General features: G+C 47.0%; 1 protein-coding gene across 1 annotated transcript in view; it reads left to right on the forward strand.

The window, feature by feature from the left end:
- Nucleotides 1-22779, forward strand: part of Plcg2 (phospholipase C, gamma 2 (phosphatidylinositol-specific)) — a gene marked incomplete in the record, with an annotated part of 127846 nt that overhangs the window by 52735 nt on the left and 52332 nt on the right. Inside the window, 6 exon segments of the mRNA XM_013507097.1 lie at nucleotides 5494-5578; nucleotides 6982-7065; nucleotides 15753-15796; nucleotides 17422-17494; nucleotides 20383-20484; nucleotides 21236-21354. Coding sequence (XP_013362551.1) covers nucleotides 5494-5578; nucleotides 6982-7065; nucleotides 15753-15796; nucleotides 17422-17494; nucleotides 20383-20484; nucleotides 21236-21354 — 507 coding nt within the window.

The raw sequence follows: 22779 nt of genomic DNA on the forward strand, positions 1-22779 counted from the left end.
CTCTTTGCCTCTCAGAGCCAGCAGCTGCTGGCCTTGGGGACTTCTGGTGGCTCTCAGGAATTCTCCATTCCTCTCCATTGTTCTCTGCTGCTAGCCACCTTCAGTGTTACTGGCTCCAGCTGCTAGCTGCTCATGGGACCAGTGGACCTGGGTGTTACCAGCTCTTCTGTACCGGCTCAGCATGGTCTACCCAAGATAAAAATCACAAATATGCCATCTAGAATAGGCTTTGTGAGCACATCAGATGCAGCATAAGGAGGAACAGCTCATAGGCTGAACCTGCTAAGGGTACGAGGAGGTTGCTTACATAGGAGAAAGGGTAGACTCACACATGGGCAGTGTCAGACTTGGGTTCACAGGCAGAGGAGGCTCCCCTCACAGACTTAATTGATGAGGACTACAGTAAGAGAGGCTGGACTCATCTGGATAGGTCCATATTTGAGGCTTGTTGCAGCTCTGGGGCACCTGGTATAGCTGTCCTGGCTGCAAGGCATTTGGGGCACCTGTGGCAGAAAAATTAAAAATGCCTCTTGGGGAACCCGGGTCCTTCTCTCCTGTCATCGCAAGGCATGTGCCATTGAAGTTGCACGAGCAAGACACACTTCCTCTCTCCTCCAGCCCTGCAGGGCCAGAGAGGAGCCTGGGTTGGGCCTCAAGCAAGGGTGGCAGGAGCTTGCAGGGGGAGCCAGGTGTGGGTCCATTTATGTCCTTGAATGCAAATAGGTTTCATGTGGTTAATAGTTGAGGCTCCAGCACAATAGAGTCACCTGGTGTGTGCGTGTGTGGGGGGGGTTAGTCCCAGCTCTGCGCATTCCTAGTCCTGGATGTGGCCTCGGCTGTGGGCAATCTGAGAGAAAATGTTTACTATGAATCCTGAGTGGAGACACAGGGCTCTCTAGAGGGATTTTGAAACTTGAGTGTGTGTCCAAGACTCCAGAGGGTGTGTTAAAACACAGGGTGCAGGCTCCGTCTCCCTGGTGTCTGATTTAGTGGTTCTGGGCTGGGGCTGAAGAATTTGCATTTTGAAGAATTTGCATTTTAACGAATCCCTGAGTGACGTAGCTGCTGCTGTTGGTCCAGAAACTACGTAGAGAATCAGGACCCTACAGCTACCCTGTGCAGTACAGGAGGCACTGAGCACATGTGGCTATACTATGTTGGTGAAAATTAAATAAAATTCACAAATCAGTTCCTCTGTCACAGTAGCCTCACGTGCCCCATGGAAGCATGGGTATAGAACCTTTCCAGCATATTGGCAGTGCTAAGGCTTGAATCTCAGATCTCACACTTACTGGTCTTGTGAACTGGGACAGATGATTTCATTTTGCTGTGCCTCGGTTTCTTCCTCTGTACGAGAGAGATAAGAAGAGTCCTTACCTCATACCCAGGTTGGTTGTGAGAATTCAGTGAGTTAATATGAAAAAGTGTATGGACAGCACCTGGCTTGTAGCAAACATTCAACGTTAAATACTTATTATTGGCACTAATAGAAACAGGTGGGGTGGTGGAGGGGTTTGTCTTGGGTCAGGGTGGCAGGTAAGCTTCAGGAGCTGCCGGCGTGGCTCCTTTGGTAATTAATTGCTGCCTAGGTGCAGTGTGAAGGGTTCTGGGAAGTGGCCAGACTCTGGAGGAGAGCACATCATGATTGTTTAGTAATACCTGCCATGGAATGGGAAGTGAGCAGGCGGTGAAGGGGGAAGCGCATCTTGATTGTTTAGTGATGTCTGCCATGGAAGAGGGTGGGACTGTTTGTGGTGCCTTGGGGGAAATTTTTGCCCTCCTTCCCTAAGGGGATTGCCCTGGTTTCAGGTTGCCCTGGCACTCCAGGAGATAGGGTGATCTGAGTTGACTGTGTGCAAGGAGCTTATGCTGGGGAGTGTGTTGGAGGTCAGCTCTGTGCGCCATATCCCATGCATGGACCTGTCACTGTGTCACCAGGCAGGATCCATGGAGGTCCCCGTAAAGCGAGGTGGAGACCTTAATTTGGCCTGGGCAGATTCTAGATGTCTTAGAAGAGCAGCATTTCTGGATGTGGCAGTGGGGGGCATAGGTGTGCTTCTTCAGCAGAGTCAGAAAGTAAGCCAACAGAGGAGGAGAACTCAGCCTGAGGAGCAAAAGGGGGCCCAGCTCTGATGGAGATGGTCAGACTGGCCCGCTTGTGCACAAAGGAACAAGGCCAGGCTGTACGGAGGGGCTGGGGTAGGTCAGGGCCTGGTTGATCATTATCTCAGTTCCGGTAGTGCCACGCGGCTCTGGAGAAGGCCTGTGGCTCGAGGAGCAATCTGGTCTCCATGAGGTGCTTGTTTTTGCAGGGTACAGTCTTACGGAGGCTGTGCTGGAATCCAAGGTGACCGTGGCTTAGGACAACGACCGGATCTTGGTGCTCATTAGTAATTGAATGCTGCCCTCAGTCTTGGAGGAGGGTAGGTTATGTAAATTTAGGGCTAATCAACCTGTGTCACCAGCTTGGTGACAGACACTCCTTGAATAATTAACCTGCCTCTGCAGAGCTGAGGGGGGATCTGACCCAAAGTTGTCAGGTAATAAAGGAGACAGACTTGAAACGAAGGCCAGGTTGTGCTCTGTGTTTAGTTATCCCCCATCCACAGGCCAAGTAAAGAATCACCGTTTTTTTTAAAGAATTAAAAGCAGCTTTTAAGGCCCGACTGCCTCAGAGGAAAACACAAATCATGTTTTTATTGCACAACAGGTAAAGGGCACAGATGTGCCCCTGCCCTTTGTGCCCATGGCGATCTCTGTCTTCATTGGATGCTGGCTGCCCTTGGCAGGGGTTGTGACCTTGGGCTTGGCAGTCTGTCATGAGGAGTCCCGGAGCGAGGCGGTGCTGAGAGCCGCTTGCTTCCTCTGCTCCAGCTATGGGAAGTCGGCATTCTGCACTGGCCCCAGGTCCTACCCCCGGGGCTGGGCATGAGGAGGGGACTCAGGCAGTAGTCTGGGGGTGGGGTTGCAGCACTAGGAATCCAAAGAAGCTGTCTGGCCTGTGGCTTTGATGGTGTGAGGTGGGACTTGTGGTCAGGTGAGCGTGGGTGTTCCAGGTACTCAGCATCCTGAGCTGTGGTCCTGGGTCTGCCCTGCTAGTCCCCAAGCAGCTGCCCTGGCTGTCCGGCCCACACGTTCTGTTGCTCTATGAGGGAAGTCTGCTTTGACTTCTTGCTTGTGCCCAGCCCAGCCCAGGCCTTTTCCTGCCACTTCGCACAGCTGTGGCCCACTGCTCCTGGATCTTCATCCTGCCTTGGACGGAGCTCTCCCTGGCCCGGCAGCCACCCACAGCTGGGCTGGAAGGGGGTTCCAACCATCAGAGGCAGCTCCCCCGCCTGCTGGCTTTTCGCCTGGCCCCTGCACTCTAGGACCTTTTTGTCCTTAGGAAGCCGAGGGTGCGGCCCTGCAATGGGTGAGGCAGGAAGCACCTTGCAGGTCAAGGGCTCTGATGTTCAGCCGGCCACCAGAACGAGGAGAAGGCAGGAGGTGGGCCCCTGGGCCGGCCTGCGTCTGCTGGGTCTTCTCCAGAAAGAGCCAGTAGGTGGTACATGCTGCTTCTTTCAGAAGATGACAGCAAAAGCCAGGTTGATGGTGTTGGGGATGCTGGGCCATTTTCTGCCCTTACCTGGGGCAGCTTCTTTTCTTGACCATACTGCTCTCCGGTCTGCCAGCTGCTTGGCTGTGGGCAGAGCTGTCTGGATCTCATGCCCACAACCATCCTACCATCCTGACCTCTCTATCTTTGTGGTGTGTGCCACAGCCTGGGGCGGCCCACTGGAGGGGTTGTGGGCATTCTGGGCTGGATTCTGGGTCTAGCATTGGCCAGGCACCAAGCCTTTCTGCACCTCAGTTTCCTCAGTGGGAAATGGAGATAATAATGGCATGGTCTCATGAAATTTTAAACCAGAGAGATGCATGAAAAGCTCCTAGAACAACGTCCTGCACCTGATGGGCACCAGGCAGCTTCAGCTGTGGTTACAGTTGTCATTATTATAGCTCCTCGTCCGTTTTCCTGGGAACCACACTTGCCCTCTTAAACTGAATTTGGGACCAGCTCATTGAGCTTTCGGTGTCCAGCCCTTCTGGCTGGATGACTGTTTTGGAATTTGATTCCAACCCAGCTTTGCTGCTGCCCCAGAGGCTGTGTGCATGACCCACCTGTTCTGAAGCCTGGGGCCAGTAACCTGTGCTGTGGGGGTAGGATGTGGTGAGCATGGGACAGCGTTAGGCCCTGGACCACACCCAGGGCAGTGTGGCACACAGCAGGGGCTGGGTGCTGTCTGCTCCTTTCTGTGTCCCTCTCTGGTGACATCTGTGTGTGTTTTCTGAGGTCTCTGACACCTGACACTGTTCTGCCTACACTGGACCTGCCATAGGACCTGCTTCCATGGCCAGCCTCAATTATGAGGATGTCCCCTTATCCCTGGCTGGTATGGCTTCTTAGCTGCATGTAAGATGGAAATCAAACATGGGTTGGCTCTTGAGCCTGCTGGTGACCATCAGTGTAGTCTTCTTTCTTCTTCTGGACCCGTAAAGGGGAGGGTCCTTGGACAGGCTTCTGAGACGTTACCAATGGGTTCTTGCTCAATTTGTATAGAAATCATAAGCTGGAAAAGTGTAGTTCTTTTAGTGTTAACTGCTCTGAACTTTGGGTGCCTATTAGCACCTATTAGCACCTATTGGCTTCTTTAGCATTAGTGGCTTCCTTGCAACTTAGAGGCAGCAGCTGCCAGCAAGTCTTGGGGCATCTTCCAGCCACGGGAAGTGGTGGCTTCCAGCAATTTTCATTGTCGTCTGTCATTCTCTGACTGTTAGCTGCCTTCTGTGTGACCAGCTTGGCTATCGGCCACTTCTGGTGCCAGGGGCTTAGGTGTTAGCAGCTCTTAGTGTATCAGCTCAGTCTGTTCTACTTGAGATAGAAATCAGGAATAGGTAGGAACATTTGGAAGAGGCCTTGTTAGGATTCAGGCTGCAGGGTAGGGAGGAATAGCCCATGGGGTAAAGCTGCTAAGGGAAAGGAGATTACTTACATAGGAAAAAAAGGGTGGGATCCTGCACAGGCAGAGTCAGATGTCCTGTGTGCTCATGGGTAGAGGAGGACCCCCTTGTGGACCTAGTTGAGGGTTGCAGAGGCAGGAAATCATACAGAGACTCTGCAGAAGGCAGTGGTCTGGGAGGGGTCTGGGGCCGAAGCCTGCCACAGCTAGAGCAAATACTCCTGGAGTCATTGTGGGGCACCTGATATGGCTGGGTGAGCTATAGGTGTTTGGGCAACTGTGGAAGCAAAAGTAGCTCTTGGGGAGCCCTGGGCCCTCTGTCCCGTCTCGCCTTCCACCTTGAACCCTGAGTGTTTTGATCTTGGTTGGTGCTCAGTGAACAACTGTCAGCCAGGTGTTTTCCTGGAAGGACACTGCGTGGAAGCCCATGGCACTGGCTGTACCCTGCACTACTGGACCCCTGAGATTGATGGAGATGGGTTTTTCTCTTTTACAGCATCAGCCTCCGAGAGTTAAAGGCCATCTTACCCCTGGTCAACTTCAAAGTGAGCAGTGCCAAGTTCCTCAAAGACAAGTTCGTGGTAAGTTTTGTACCTCTGCCTGGGCATTTTATGATCTCAGGGCTACTTAGCAGCTCTCCCTGGAAGCCATGGTGGCCTTGGAGCTCTATGGAATGGTACCTGAGGCTCCTTTGTGTCCAGAATGTGTCTGTCCCGTTCCGCTGGTGAGGCTGTGTGCATGTGAAGACCGTGTTCCCAGTCCTTGCAGAGGACACAGTTTTGTGTTTGCTGGGCTGTTCGACTTGGAACATTTATCCTCAGACCGGTTTTGCCCAGGCCATCTCTCATGGTTCCCCAGCCTTCCCCCGGCCTGCTTTCTTCCTAGAAGCGTGAGCATGTGTATCTTTAGCAAAACATTGTGAAAGATGCCTTCTGTAGGGTGGAGGTACTCCGGGTGCAAGTCCTGGTAGGGTGCTCGTCCGGGTCGGCTCTCGCCTTCCTCTTCTCTACCTGTCTTCCCACACATCGAGGAATCTGTGGATGTTCTTATGGAGTCAGGCTGTTGGTAGAGCATGGCAGGGAAGCTGCTCCAGGAGCAGAGGGTACGGAGGGGTAGGTGGACCTTTTCTGGAGGAGGCAGGGATGGATGGAGGTGATGATCAAGCACACCCCACACCGATAATGACTCTTATCAGAGAATGAAACCCTGACCCCAGGAGCTCCAGTGTCCGTGCCAGCCCTCTTGCCTCTGCTGGAGAAGGTCATTTCTTTCTGTGGTAGTGAGTTCCTGAGAGAGGTGGCCCATTTCACTGCTTGCCAGGCCATTCTTTACCCTGCCCACCCCCAACCGTCCCCGCTAATTCCCATGGGAAAGAGACGGGAGGCACTTAAGAAGAAAAGAAAGATGGGACAGGGATTTCCATTGATTGTCATGTAACGGGAATATTTTTATCTTTATTAAGCATTTCGGAGTCAGGAATTTTGTAGATATTATCTTGTTTGGTTTCAAAAAAGCCCTAAGAAGGTAGTCATGGTCTTCCTATTTTACAGATGAAGAAACTGCGGGTCCAAAAGGGTGAATTGCCTAACACAGTTGATTCTAGCTGAGATTCTGAATGCTAATTGTCAGGGTTTTTTTTTTTTTTTTAATTTTGCTTTAAAAATAATTTTTAAGTACATACCTTATAAATACACCTGGATATAGAAATCTGAAGACAGTGTCTCCTTCCCAAAAAAGGAGATGTCCCTTATGACTTTTGGAAGTGAAGATTTTTCCCTCTTGGGGCTCAAGGGTGGGGTCCCTGGGTGGTCTCCCAGACAGGTGAGTTAGGAAACTTGTGAGAAGGTCAGCTTCGGAGGAATGCAAGTTTGATTTTAGCAGAGTTACAGAACAGCCATTCTATTTCCGTAAATTGGCCGGAGGCAGTCTCATGGTGGACTTCCAGCAGTATGTGGTCTTTTTTTTTAATAATATATATTTACAGGAAATTGGCGCACACAAAGACGAGCTCAGCTTTGAACAGTTTCATCTCTTCTATAAAAAACTCATGTTTGAGCAGCAAAAACTGGTAAGAGGATTCAAATGATGTTTTGTTTTCCTCATATTGCAGTCTGCTGTATATTTGAGAAACCCCAAGAAATGTGTAATCTCCTTCAGTCAACAAACACGAGAGGAGAATGCCAGTAACATGCCGTTTCCACTTATTAGCAGTGCAAAAGGTTTTAACCATCGCAGAGCTGTTGGGGAAATGTCGGGGAAAGGTGTTTGCCTCTCTCCCTCATGGGAATGGGAATGGCCATAGGTTTAACCAGAACTTAATCTAAATCTATGAAAGTAAAAAGGTGCTACCAACTCTTCTATATTATCTCATTCTGGAAGGACGTTTAGCAGATTATTTCTAGTAGCCATCCCCAAATTGAGAGATTTTGTGTTTTTGCTTTTTATAATGTTTATATTTTTATGAAGACATTTTTGATTCACAGGAGAGACTATTTTGAAATTAAGACGCACATATTTTGACCTGAAGGTGGATTTCAGACTGGCCTAAGATGTATTTCACTCTGTACTTTATATTGTACCTCTCTTAGAAGTGTGTGAGTGTGTGTGTGGGACGGCGGCGGGAATGAGTTTTGCAGTACTCTGAAACTTTGTATGGGAAAAATACAGCCATATCCATGGTTGCCCCCTAGTGGCCAGAGTGTAACATTGTGCCCATATCTGGCTATTCTTGGCTGGTCCAATGGTTTAAATATTTTCAGAATTAACAGTCTACATTTAAAACTTAGGAGACTGTATATTAAAATCCAGACTTTTGGCTTCTACTAAAGAAAACTGAAATCTGTCTATAAATGAGCCTGTGTTTCCCTGGTGAAGTCTTGTAGATAGAAGTGCACACTCTTGGTAGCCCCAGCTCTATCCACTAATTTGCATTGTCTACATGGCTTTATTTTCATCAGTTTGTGTTTGCAGTACATATTACATTCCTTGTGGCAAGTTGATACATGTACATAACATTTCAATTATTTTGCCCCTTTTTTCTCTACCCTTATCAGATTATTTATTTTATAAGTTCTTACCAAGTTTATTATGACAAGTACAGATTAACAGGCAGACTAACAGTCCAAAAATCATAAAGAACACATAAGACAATTATACTAAAATCAAAATACACGTTCAGACAAATTGTCCATGCTGAATTACAATAACATTTCTCTTTTTTTCCCCTACATCTGCCTTTTACTGTGCATTTTATTGATATATTGGGTTTCTCATATAAGAGAAATCATGCAATATTCAAGCTTGTATGTCTTCATTAACATTATGGCCTCAGGGTGCATCCATTTTTCCTAAAAATGAGTCAAGTTTTTCCTTCTTTACAGCAGAGTAGTACTCCATTGTGTGTAAATACCATGTTTTATTTATTCATCTGTTGATGGACGTATAGGCTGTGTTATGGTTTGTGTCTAGATGTCCTCTCAAAGCCTCATGCAGTTTAGATGGGGCTTTTTTAGTGACAGCTGAATTTAGAGTGGGTGATTGATTGATAGTGCAATGCTGGGATTAAGGGTGCTGAAATTAAGGGTGTGAGTGCTACACCTGCTCGAAGGCGAGTATTCTGCATATAAGGGACAGAAAGAAGCTTGGTCCCTCTCTCTCTCCTTGCTTGTTGCTTTTGCTGTCTTCCTGAACTGTAGCCTCTGTGCCATGTGCCACCTTGCCTTGGAGCCAGCTGATTATGGACTGAAACCTCTACAGACTATGAGCTAAATAAACCTTTCCCCCTTTAACTTTGGGTGTTGAGTATTTTGTCTCAGCAATGAGAAAAGTAACTAAGACAGGCTGCTTCCAAGATTTAGCTATCATGAATTGTGTTGCTGTAAACATGTGTATGGATACATCACTGTGATGTGATGTCTTTAACTCCTTGTGGAAGAGTCTTAGAAGGAGAATAACTGGATCACATAGAATTTCTATTTTTAGTTTTTTGGAGGAATCTCCATACTGATTTCCATAGTGGTTGTATTGGTTTACACTTCTATCAACAATGAGAAAGGGTTCCTCCCCCACCCTCCCATAGCCCCTCCAGCATTTACTATTTCTTAAAAAGAGCTGTTCTTTCTGGAGTGAGGTGGAACCTCAGTGTTGTTTTAATTTGCATTTCTCAAGTGGCAGGCAATGTTAAAACTTTTTTTGTATGTATTGGCAATTTGCACTTCTTCATCTGAGAAGTGTCTATTTCAGAATCCCATTTTTATTGGGTCTTTAAATTTGAGGAGGGGGCGTCTAATTTTGGGAACTTCTTATATGTTCTAGATATTAATCCCTTGAGGAATAGCTGGCAATTTTTTTTTCCCATTCTGTAGGTTGTCTCTTCACTTTGTCATTGGTCTCTTTTGCTGTGCAAAAGTTTTTTAATTTGATGTCACCCTATTCGTTTATTCTTGGTATTATTTCTTGTGGAACCAGTGTTCTGTTCAGAAAGTCTTTGCTGATCCCTATACCTTGAAGAGTTTTATTTATTTTGTCTTCCAGCAGATTGTTTCTGTTTTAATATTTAGATCTTTGATCCATTTTAATGTTAGATTAATATATGCCAAGAAATACGAATCTAGGTTCAATTTTTGGCATGTGGGTATCCAGTTTTCCCAGCATCATTTGTTGAAGAGGCTATCTTTCTTTAAGTGAAAACATATTTGGCCCCTTTGTCAAAGATAAGATAGCTGAGTGTGGCTGGAGTTGTTTCTACATCCTCTGTTCTATTCCATTGATTCACAAGTCTGGTTTTTTTTGTTTTTTTGTTTTACAGTACATGCTGTTCTTATCACTGTAGCTTTGTAATATAACTTCAGTGCCTCCTATCTTTTCCTTGTTGCCCAGAATTGTGTTTGCTACTCTAGGTGTCTTCTGGTTCCATATGAATTTCAGGAATATTTTCTTTAGTTCTGTGAGGTATGCTATTGGTATTTTGATTGGGATTACATTAAATGTGTGTATCAGTTTTGGAAGTATGGCCATTTTAACTATATTGGTATTGCCTATCCAGGAACAGGGATCTTCTTCAATCTCCTTTTACAAAGTACTGCAATTTTCATTGTAGACATCTTTTACTTCCTTGGTTAGGTTAATTCCTAAGTATTTCATTTTTCTCAGTGTTATTATGAAAGGTGAGTTTATTGTTGGTGTATAGGAACACTTGATTTTGAATCCTGGTATGCTAGTAAGTTTGCTTATTATTTCTAGGAATCTTTCAGTGGAGTTTTTGGGGGGTCTTCTGTGTAGCGAATCCTGTCATTTGCAAATAATGATAATTTGACTTTTTCCTTTCCTATCTATATCCCTTTTATTTCCTTCTCTTGCCTAATTGCTCTGCTTAATGTTTCAAGAACTGTGTTAAACAGGAGTGATGATAGTAGACATCTTTGCCTTGTTCCTCATTTTAAAGGGAAAGCTTTCAGCTTCTGTCCATTCAACATTATGCTGACTATTGGTTTGTCATAGATTGCTTTTATCAGATTGAGATAAAGACTGTCTATAACCATTTTCTCTAGGTTTTTTAAAAATCATGAATGGATGTTGGATTTTGTAAAATGCTTTTTCTGCATCTATGAAGCTAATCATGTGATTTTGTCTTTGCTTCTATTTATGTGGTAAATTACATTTATTGATCTGAATATGTTGAACCATCCCTGCATCCTTGGAATGAATCCTACTTGGTCATGATGTATGATTTTTTTAATGATTTGCTGCATTTGGTTTGCCAATATCTTATTGAGGATTTTTGCATCTGTGTTCATTAAAGAGATTGGCCTAGAGTTCTTTTTTAATCATAGTTCTTTTCTCTTTTCTGGTTTTGGAGTCAGGGTAATGCTTGCTTCCAGGAATAACTTTAGGAGTACTGCTTCCCTTTCAATTCCATTAAAGAGTTTGAAGAGTACTGATGTTAGATCTTCTCTAAAGTTCTTGTAGAATTCAAAGTGAATCTGTTGGGAACTGAACTTTCCTCAGTTGGTAATTTTGTTATTACTTCTTCAATTTCATTGACTCATACTAGATTCTTCAGGGTTTTTATATCTTCTTGGTCGAGCTCTGATAGTTCATATATATCTAGGAATCTATCCATTTCTTCTGATTTTCCTATTTTATTAGTATACAGTTTCTCCCAGTAGTTACCAATATTGGATCTTCTGGATTTCAACAGAATCTATGTGATTTTGCCTTTTCCATTTCTAATTGCATGGATTAGAATCTTTTCTCTTGTTTTGATAAGATTGGCTAAGTATTTGTCTATTTTGTTTATTCTTTCAGAGAAGCAACTCCAATTTATTGATTCTTTGTATTTTTTGTCTCAATTTCATCAATTTCTGCACTGATCTTTACAATTTCTGACCTTGTTGTAGCTTTGGATTTGGATTTTTCTTGTTTTCCTAGAACCTTGAGGTTATTTATATGAACTCATTCTATTTTTTTTGATGTAGACATTGTGTCTTATAGGTTCCAGTATGTTGTACTGACATTATTATTTGGTTGTGGGAAGTCTAATTTCATCCTTAATTTCATCCGTGACCCACTGATTGATTATTCACGAGGGCTTTGTTTAATATCCGTGTGTTTGCATAGTTTCTGTCATTTCTTTTGACATTGGTTTCGAGTTTCATTGCAGTATGATTTGATAATGTGCATGGGATAATTTTGATTCTTTTGCATTTACTTAAGCATGCTTTATGGGCTACTATGTGTTGTATTTTGGAGAAATGTTGTGTTGCTGGGAAGAGTGTGTATTCTGCTGTTCAGTAGAATACTCTGTAGATATCTGTTCTGTCTATTTATTTGAAGGTTTTGTTCAACTGTAGTATTACTTTGTTGATTTTTTTTGTCTAGTTGATCTATTTGTGACAATGGGGTATTGAGGTCCCCCATTACAACTGTATTGGTGTTTATCTGACATTTCAAGTGCATTAGTGTTTATTTTATGAAACTGGGCACACCAATATTTAGTTCATATATGTTTATAATTATTATCTTTTCCTGTTGCATTGTTCCCTTAACAAGTATGTAGTGACTTCTTTGTCTCTTCTGATCAGCTTCGCTTGAAGTCCACTGTCTCAAATTAGGATTGCTATTCTTGGTTTTTTCTTGGTTCCTACTGTATGAAATATTATTTTCCACCCTTTAGTTTTCAGTCTTTTTGAATTAAATGTGTTCCTCGATATTGCATATCATTGCATTTTGTTTCTTGATCCATTCTGTTGAGCTGTGCCTTTTAGTTGGGGAATTGAGACCATTCACATTGAGAGCTATTACTGAGAAGTACTGAGTTATTCCTGTCATTGCATTATTTTCCTGTTGCTGACTTCCTTAACTTTTTCCCTTTAGCCACTCATCTTGCCAGGTGTATTTGTTCTTTTTTTTTTTTTGTCTTTTTGAGACAGGGTCTTACTATGCATTTCAGGCTGACCTTGAGGTCACTTTGTAGCACAGGCTGGTCTCCAACTCACAATGATCCTCCTGCCTCAGCCTCCCGAGTGCTGGGACTATAGGTGTGTGCCACCATGCCTGGCTATATTCATTCTGTTTTGACTTATTGACATTGTTGGCTTCATTTCCTCTCTAGGATATCCTTGAGAATTTTTTGTAATGCTGGTTTGGTGATTGTGAATTTCTTGAGGTGCTCATTGTCATGCAAAAACTTTATTTCTCCATTAGTTTTGAAGAAAAGTTTTGTAGGATACAAATCAGGGTCAGAAGGAGTTATCTTTTAGGGGTTAAAACACTTCACTCCAAGCCCTCCTGTCTTTTAGGGTTTGTGCTAAGAAGTCTGGTATAATTCTAATGGGTTGACTTTCATGTGTGATTCATTGCCTTTCTCTAAAAGCTTTTAAGACTTTGTCTCTGTAATGGATTTCTAGTACTTTGAGTGTTATGTGGCGTGGAGAGGTCCTCATTTGTTCGTTAGTATTTGGGGTTCTGCATGCCTCGCTTATCTATATGTTTACTTCTTTCTCCATATTTGGGAAGTTTTGTACCATCATTTCTGTGAAGAGTTTTTTTAAAATGCCATTTATGTTGTCTTCTGATTTTTCACTTATCCCAGTTACTCTTAGATTAGCCCTTGCATCATTTAGCAGCTTTTTCATCCATTTTTCATGTTCTCTTGTTGCTTTTAAGGTGTCTTTTGAGTAATTGGTATTTGAAGGCATCATTATCTTCTATTTCTGAAATCCTGCCCTCACACTGGTCACTTCTGCTGCCCAACTTTAAATATAATTTTAAATCACCTTAATTTCTCATTAAAACTTTTTCAGGGACTCTATTTGTTAAACAGGGCATGTATTTTTTGTATTATTTTAGTTAGCTCAGCTAGCTTTTTACTAGTGTCTTCTGAAAGCTCCTGGGTCATTTTGGTTATTACATCTATTATCTGTTTAGTTATATCTTCCATGATCCCATTGAATACTTCTTTGATCTGTTTTCTAACATCTTCTGTTATCCTTTTGACTAATTTTCATGCATGGTTTATGTTATTCTCTCTCTTGGTGCTCCCTGGGTTGGCTTCTGGAGAGTTGGGAGTTTGGGGAGCCATTTTGTTGCCTTGTCTTATGTTTCTATTGTTTTTGTTTGTTTATTTGTTTGTTTTGCTTTGTGCTGAGGTTTGTGGGTGCTTATAATGTAAAGATTTTCTTGCTAGTATAAAGATCTCTTTAATCACTTTTCAGTGATATATTTTGGGCACAGCTAATCATAGTTCCATGTCTCAGCCCCAAGATCTGACCTCCTTGTTTAATTTGAGAGGGGAAGATGCAGTGTAATTGTCCCAACACCATGTTCTCTGGGAATGTACTCTAGTAACATTAATGACTCAAAGGTAATCTGAGTGTGTGCTTACAGAGAAAGCCCATTAATATCAACAATTATGTGACCTTGGTAATATCAAACAAATCAGCTACAGTAGTATCATCCAAGACAAATGGGATATTAACATACTATAAGAACTGATCATGTACCACCCTTCAGAAGAAATCCACAATTATAGTGTAAACATACCATCCCATAGCATACTGTACCATATCATACCAAGACAGCCCAGATATTGACTTACAGCTAATATGTCCTAAATGCAACAGCTATGTCTCTGCTAGTGGTCGAAAAGAATTCAACTATAATGGTATAGAGTAGCTATCTAAGGATTAATAAAGCTTTATGGTTATACTATTAAAGATGTAGGGGCTTAGGACAGGGGGCTGCAAGAGGAAAAATTTGAAATCTTAAACTATATGCTATGAGAAAGAGAAGAAAGAAGTGGTCCAAAGGATCCTATTGGGGAGTAGAAGGACATTTATAGAATTAGGTAAAGGCAACAGAAAAAGACTGATGCACAAGATAAAAGAGAGAGAAAAAAGAAATTGTATGGTGAGGCAAAACAAGAGAGAAAACATCAAAAGGAAGAAAAGGGACAAGAGGAAAAAATAAAAAAGTAAAAAAGGAAGAAGAAAGAAAAAGAAAAAGAAGAACAAATAAAAAACAGATACATACACAAAAAGAAATTTCTCTGTAATTTTTGAATATGTGGTTTTCTTCCAGGATCTACAATTCTGGGGCATTTTCCAACTCAGGACATGTCTCTGCTCATGCTGGTAGATAAAGAAGGCAGTCAGACCCCAGGTCCCTGTGGATGCAGGCACCAGCAGACAGTAGGTTTAGGGTGAGAATGCCAATGCCAAAACTTTCAAATCTAGAGTGACTCAGGCTGGACCTGGCTTTGGGAGTGGGGCCTGTATCCTTTAGCTCAAACCCTTCAGGGGCTCTCTTTCCAGCCCATGCCCTGACTGGAACTATTTCCCATGGCTGATTCTCACCCAGTCACTGTGGGAATGTAACACTGGGAGTCCTAAAGTGAAGCTACCGCATGGCTTCTCTGAGTCCTGTGTTGAAACAACCTATCCCTGGAATAGCATCTGACTGAGCATTGTCTCCAGGGATATGGTGGACACTTGGGCCAGAGCCATTCACTAGCTGTTGCCTGTCATAGGACTCATGTGGGAGCAGAATCCCATGGTCTCCTTGCAGATGACAGCACCCACTGGTCTGTTGCACAGTTGTGTTTCTAAGGCTCTGTGGAGTCCCCAGCTTTGACTGTGTCTCTGTGGCCTTTATGTCCTTTTCCCAACAAGCCATGGGAGAAAGTGCAGCTGTGTCTTCCTTTCTCCATGTTGTGTTCTGCCTCTTCAGTTTCTCTGTAGGTTTTAATTTTCCTGTCAGATCCTTCTGGTTCCCAAGGATCTTCTCTCTTTTTGTCTTCCCCAAGTTGTTATTTTCTAGTATCTGGATTTGAAACCTCAGAGACTGAGTTGCTGTTGTTCACCACTCCATTTTCCCAGAACTCTCCCCACAACATGGCTTTTCAAAATAGCAAGAAGGGCTGTTTGAGGCTGCAGAGTAATATGCAGAGCTGGGAACAAAGGCAAAAAGAGATATATGTGATATGATAAACTAGGATAAGATATAGTTAAGTGAATGTCAACAAACAAAACTCTAGCAAGAACCTAGGAAATAATTAAGAGTGGTTGCATCTCAGGAATAAGACTGGAAAGGGGGAAGATGACATCTACCCATCATACCAGAAGTTTGTTATATTTGAATATTTGCAGCTAACGTAAATATGGAATGATGTTGATAATTTTTTGATAAGCACATCTTTTCACTGGCTTTACTCAACTTGTCTAATATTCTTATTTTGTGTGTGTGTTTCCATTCCAGATTCTTGACGAATTCAAAAAGGATTCCTCTGTATTCATCCTGGGGTGAGGATCCTCCAGGCTGCTGCTGTCAGGATGACTATGTCCTGTGACCAGTGGCCTCTGGGCAGGGCCATGTCAGGGCCCCATGGGGATTTGGTCCTGAGCCTGTGCCTGGGCTGAGGACAGCAGCACCAGAGCAGAGTGCTGGAACAGAGTGCTGGAGGTTGTCAGGGTTCTGGGCCTCAAGGCCTCCTTCCTGACTGTGCGTCTCAGGACTTGAGGAGTTCACAGGTTTCTCCCAAGCACCAGTGGTGAGAATGAGCAGAGGAGTCTGGGAAATGCCTGGCTATGCAGGCTGAGCTGGATGAGCATGCTTCAGGGCGTCTGCAGTGCTTCCTGAGGTGCATGTCACATGTTCTCAGCTCATGGACAAAGCGGTTCATGATATTTTAGAGCCAGTGCTGCAGGACTTTTCAGGACCTTTCCTAGGCTTTGAGATTCCCCAAGCAGGGGAATTATAAGGTGCTTGTGTTTTCCAAGCTTGTCTGACCAGGAGATGCGTTTGCCATGTAGTGGCAACTAGAGCATGGCTGTGGCACACAGACAGAGACCATGCTGTCGTCTTCCAGAGCAGAGCCCCCAGGACCCCACAGCCCATAGCAAAGGAGTCTGCTCCCACAGGGCATGTGGATGAGAAGGCCGGTGTGAGATGAGAGGCTGGTTGGGAGGGGGCGGAAACGGATTTGGAAGGAAGACAGCCGACTGCGGGGTTGCGTGTTTAGCAAAGGCAGACAGCTGTGGGCACATTTTACCTCCTGAAGACCCTTCAAGGGTCTCATCCCTACCCTCTGCTGTGCTCTGGGCAGTGTGCCATCCCAGGCAGTTCCATCCTGCAGGACGAGTGTCTCCTGGGTACCAGCGTGCCTCATGCCGATCTAGTGAGATCCTAGCATCCTGCAGAGTCCTCTCCAGGTGGTGTCTGTCACAGCTGCTGGCCTCAGTGCGGTCTGGCCTGCGTTCTGGGTGCAGCACTCGGCTGGAGCACAGGAGTCTCTTGACACTGAGCCCCTGGCAGCGTCTGGCATGCTGCAGCGATGTCCCCCTTCTCAGAGGGCTCAGCAGATGCCGGCGCGTGCTTCTCCGGGCTCAGTTCCTGCGAAACAGGCTCGGGGTGGGGCCCTGTGCTGTGCGCTGCGGCCAAGCCTGCCCTCCCCGCCCAGGCCTCTCCCCTCCCCGTTCCTTCTCCCTCCACCCGCCCCCCTTCCTCCTCCTCCTGCCCTCCATCCTTTCCCTTTGCCCCCAGCTCTTCCCTTCCCTGGCTGGCGGGCCTCTGTCACTCTCCAGGATTAAGCACTCCCCCTCTGCAGAATGCCTCCTGGTCCTCTGGGTCTGAGGTGGGACCCCCGGGCCACTCCCCAGAACCCCTTCTTGCTGTCCTGGTCTCTACCTGGTTGCTCTTCCTTCATAACCCTGCCTGCTCCTGCGGTGCTGCTCAGACCTCTGACAGCTCCAGGGCCACCAGAAAACCCCCACCTCCGATTCGGGCTTGAGGGCCCTGTGAACCCTTGTGGATCAAGATCTGTGTCCCCACATGGGCTCGTGGTACCTGTGCAGCGGGGGGCGCTCTGGGGGTCAGGAACCCTCTGTGGAACGTGCCCCTAATGCGTGTCCCCTTTCCTCATGCACAGGAACACGGACCGGCCAGATGGCTCTGCCGTTTACCTGCAGGACTTCCAGAGGTTTCTCATACACGAGCAGCAGGTGAGAGGGCAGTGGGACTGCAGGGGGACGTGGACGCATCCTGGGGGCACCGGGCCTTCTGCGCGTGGGTTCTACATGGAGCTTGAGATCAGCACAGGGCGTTGAAATGAAGGGGTTGATGAACTCTGCCAGGCACTGCTGGGCTGGCAGTTGCATGAGATAAAGAAAGACTTGTGCCTTTTGCTTTTTTCCGCTGTGCTGTCCTTTACATTGAGTTGCCTGGCTTTGCAGGCAGCTGTTAAATGGATTGCCTTTCTGGAAAGAAGCAGCCCTATAAACTCCAAAGCACTACCTGCAGGCTGACATGAGATGTAGGTTTGGCGCCTCCTGGTGGCACTGAACTTTATTCCAGGAAGAATCACAGCTCCAAGTTGACCCCGGCTGGGGGCCCCTCAGAGACCACGTCATGGGGGGCAGCCTGTGAACATCTCTGTGGCCTCTGGGGTGATGGGTGCTCATGGGCGATAGCCATTGCAGCACTTGGTCTGCAGATTAGTACAACTTTCCTAGAAAGAGCTTTGGCTGAGGGGCTGGGGATATAGCTCAGTGGCATAAGCGCCTGCCTGGCAAGCGCGAGGTCATGAGTTCAATCCCTGGTACCGAAAAAAAAAAAAAAAAGAGCTTTGGCTGTATGCGGTTAAAACAAAAACTTTAAGAAAACATGTATGTGCTTTGCTGAAGTGGTTGCCCTTCAACCCGGCATGGTAGCCCATGCCTGTAATCTCAGCATGCTGGGAGGCTGAGGCGGGAGCATCACATGATTGAGCCTAGCCTGGGTAACTTGGTGCTTGAGAAGACCCTATTTCAAAATAAAAATGGTTGGAGATATAAGCCGCCAGCGCAAACCAAAAACAAAACCCACAGCATGTGGCTACCCCTGCAGGTACTTTTTCCAAGGAGATGTGGGCAGCATTGTCATAGCAATGAAAATTGGACCCATCTGGGTTTCTAGGTGACTGCTAAGTACACCACCCTCAGCCCCGGCGGCCAGTGATGCTATGAAAGCAAAAGGGCAGCCCTGGAGCCGAGGGCCTGGGTTGGGTCTCGGCCTCATAACGGGGGAAGCGAGTGAGAGGAGTGGCTGCGAGGAGCTCGGCACAGGGCTGGGTGCAGTCAGAGCCCAGAGCTGACTGCGTCTCTGCCATTTTTATTTCCCTCCTGATTCTTTGTTGATTCTGGCATCGCAGGTGCCTGGCACAGTCACAGGCTCACACAGAGGCGTTTCTCACCCTAGAGTGCTGGACAGCGCTTTCCTCTCCTTCGGGCAGGAGGCTTCATGGGGCACGGCCAGGGCAGCCCAGGTTGTGTTAGCCAAGAGCCTGCGCTGTAATAAAATCAAGAGCTGGAAGGGGCAGGAAGGGGGGCGGTCCACGCTCTCTGGGACACTTGGGCCAGGCGAAGTATTCCAACTGAACGTCCTACAATTTGAATTTCCTGTTGTCCTATTCAAAGATGGTAACAGCCCTGAATTCAAGAGCAGTCGCTGTTCCATGGCCTCCTGGTTGCTTTGTATCCCTGATCCAGGCAGATTTGCAAGTCAACCACAAGGCTAAGGATGGCTTTGCACGCCTGTGTGTGTCCTTGGGTTTTTATTCTTCCCTGAGTTGTCATCTGACCCCGCCCACCCGGCCACACACATCTGGCGGCACCTTAGCTTCTGTCATCCACAAGGACAGAGGCTTTAGAATATTGGAAACCAAGCAAGCATTAGTCAAAGTTGGGTCTGTGTGTCCTAGTTCACCCATATTGTCTAGCGATACTTGGGTTTCAGGGTATAGAGAGGAAAATAATAAAGTCACTTTGTTATTTATTCTTTTTTGTGAAAGGCTTCCAGAATTTATATTATGTAGAAGCCACTTTGTAACATTATCAATGAGCAGCTTTAGTTGGCTGACTCCTTGTAAAGAGGGCCTTTTTAATTTTTGCACTAGCCTTTGCACCAAGCTACATTCCCAGCCCTCTTTCTAGTCTTTTGAGAGAGGGTAAAATAAGTCACCTAGAATGGGCTTGAACTTGTGATCTTCCTGCCTCAGCCTCCCAGAATGCTCTGATTACAAGCATGCACAACCACACTTGGCTACAACACAGCATTTGCTTAGATTTTGTGTCTGTTTTCCAAAGTTTAGTTAGTTGGAACTCTGACTGCACTATTTGAGAGCTCTGTGAGGGGAGTTATGTGGCGTCCTGTGGCTCTGTGTCCTCGTGTCTAAAATGGCAGTGACAATATGTATGACTCTGAGTTGATGGTAGGAAGAGGATTGTTCACATAGGGCAATGACTTGAGCGCTTTCTGCGTGCCTGGTGCCGTGTTAAGCACAGTCGGATGCAGAGGCTTTGTGCGGTACATACTGTTATTCCTGTTTCAAGGCTGAAGAGACACAAAGAAGTGCTCACCCAGGGTCACCTGTGGTGAGAAGAGAGGCCACGTGAGGGACCTGGCAGGCTGCTGTGACCATGGTCCTCCCTGGTGCATTATACAGATGTCATGAGCTGGCATGCGGCAGGTGTTGGCAAACCATAGCCCCTGGCCCAAAGCAGCACCCACCTGTGTTTGTAAATAAAGTTCTACTGCAACGCTCCGTGGCCTTTGGCCATGTCTTGGCTGTGCTGGCTTTCGCTGTGCAGTGCAGGGATGCGCGGTAGCACAGGTTCCGCACTGTGGCCTGTGGAGCCTAAGATACTCACTCTGTGGCCTCGGCAGCAAACATTTGCTGAGGCCGTGCACAGGCCATGCCCAGGATGAGGCCTCTGTGGATGGTGCTTGGTGCCCAGTGAATTCGGAATTAGCCGACAGTTTGGTCTTTCCTTGCAGCTGGATGGATTGTGGGAGATGAAGAATTTTGTCCGCTCTCTTTTTGGTGATTTCTTGTTCTCTTTCTCTTCTTCAGGAGCTTTGGGCTCAGGATCTAAACAAAGTCCGGGAGCGGATGACAAAGTTTATCGACGACACCATGAGGGAGACTGCTGAGCCCTTCTTGTTTGTAGACGAGGTGAGTGCTGGGCTCTCGTCCTGACAGTGCAGCTTTTCACTCAAGTCCGTGTCTTCTGAGGTTCATTTTCTGCTCTTCCCACGGAGGGTGTTACTGTCAGAGGCCTCTGACCAAGTCCATCAGGGGAGGTTTTCCCAGGTCTTGGGTTTTTCCTGCCTGCCTTTTCTTCTCTTTTGACCACATTTCCAGAGTAGGGTTATAAATGTCGCCACTAGGGGGCGCCTGCCACCCGGGAGAGAGGAGCCATTACACAGAAAAAGGTTCCTGGGGCTGGTGGAAATGGCTGCACTGGACCTTGGATGGGCAGCCGGGGAGGGGCATGGCGAGAAATGGGGACCCCTCCCCCTAGGAGCCCCTCCCAGGCAGCAGGACGTGGCCCCAGCTCACTCAGGCTTCTCGTTTTTTCTACAGAGGGGCTCAAGTTTGGGGAGGGCAATTTGCCGGCCTTTGGTGCTGTGCTCTGGGCAGTGCTGCTTCTTCAGCGGGGTGCTGGACCCCAAATGCCCCTGCCACTGCTCTGCCGGAACCTTCTGTACGGGAAGCAGAGGCCTTGCAGTGTCAGATATTTCTGGATCAACATCAGGAGAGGACTGCCCTGAAACACGTGTCAGTGCGGCCTGTTGTGGTCTGAGCCACCCTGAAGTCCTGGTCGCCGAGGTCAGGCGGCCACCTCTGATGCTGCCCTCTCCTGCGTGGCCCAGGGCAGCCATCTCTGTCATCTCCACCACGCTCCCGCCTGTGACTCTTTCAGTTCCTCACGTACCTGTTTTCCCGAGAAAACAGCATCTGGGACGGGAAGCACGACGCGGTCGACATGCAGGACATGAACAACCCCTTGTCCCACTACTGGATCTCCTCATCCCACAACACGTGAGTTTCCTGACGGGTGCGGCGGGAGCCCGCATCCCTCACCCTGGAGGGCACAGAAGCTTCTGGAAGGGGCGGGGTCACAGCTTCCTCCCCCAGAAGGTGGTGGAATAAAAGTCCTTCGTGGCCCTGAGAGGAAAGTCAGCCCAACTGCTCCTTCAGAGGCGGGCACCTCCTAGGGGCCACGGCAAAGCAACCAAGTAGCCGTGGAGCTGAGGTTTATGGCATGTCTCCTAGGGGTGTGACCATGACCAAGGCTCTATGAGTGTCTGCCAGGAGCAGGGGCTGGTGGCAGGGAAACTGGGTGAGGCGGGAAGGAGAGTTTCAGGCAGAGGAGCGGGGGTGCAAAGGCCTGGGCAGGAGCCGCCAAGGGGAGTCTATGAGGCCGGGGGCAGCACAGAAGGAGGAGGCTGCAGGGCCAGCGAGGGTCGGGCTGTGTGTCACGTGAGGGCGGGGAGGAGCCACTGCCAGCTTTTAACACGTTCCATGAAACACCGGTGGTCCGTGCATGACTGTCCCATCAGGCAGCTTTTACTGCTGGTGGTAGAAGTGGTACAGTCAAGCATGTACCGCTGGTGGATCCAGCCACCTGGCATAGACATTACAGCCCCATTGTGACATGTTAAACCCAGAGGCCACGCTCAAATCGACCTCTTTGGATGATTACTGTGATGGCAAGAAACAGGGTAGACTGGAGGGAGAGAGAACGTTGCACTCAGGTTCCGATATTTAGTCCAACTTACAGGGGAGTCCCGTGAGCAGCCTGTGGGCGGGGCTCTCCCAGGGTCCTCACGGAGCTGCAGCAAGCCCTCGGGCCTGTCGTCCTTGGGGACTGGGGCAGGTAGAATCACTTCCAGGGGCAAATTGGTTTCATGGTTCCCTGTTCCTCACCACGTCTTGGTTCATGAGTTTGTCGCCTAAGATGGTGGATTCTACTCAACCTCGAAGGCACTTAAGGACCCTGCGAGTGCAGAAAGAGAAGTGTTTTATGCCACTTTGGTGCTCATGGTTCACGGCCTATTTAGCTCTTCCTGTGGCTATTTGGTTCCTCTTGTGGTTTGTGTCTAGATGTCCTCCCCATAGACTCATGTGCTCACAAGTGGGGCTATTTGGAGGTGGGGCTATTTGGGGGTTATTTGGGGCTATTTGGAGGTGGCTGGATCTAGGGAGCAGAATGTGGATTAAGACTGGGATGCTGGAATGCAGCTGTGTGGTACTAAATCAGTCCACTGATTGGTATTAGCATAGTTCTGAGTGGCACCACCCAAAAGCCGGGTACCCTGCATGGAACGTAAAGGGACAGAAAGAAGGCAGGCTTGCTGCTGTTTGCTGCTTCTGCTACCCCTGCTGCTTGTTGCCTTCTGCCTTCCACGCCATGAACTGTTTCTCCTCTGCGATGCCCCTCTGCCATGCCGCCCTGCCTTGGAG

The sequence above is a fragment of the Chinchilla lanigera genome, unplaced genomic scaffold (assembly GCF_000276665.1).
Source record: "Chinchilla lanigera isolate Chin_1 unplaced genomic scaffold, ChiLan1.0 scaffold00121, whole genome shotgun sequence".
Classification (NCBI taxonomy): Eukaryota; Metazoa; Chordata; class Mammalia; order Rodentia; family Chinchillidae; genus Chinchilla; species Chinchilla lanigera.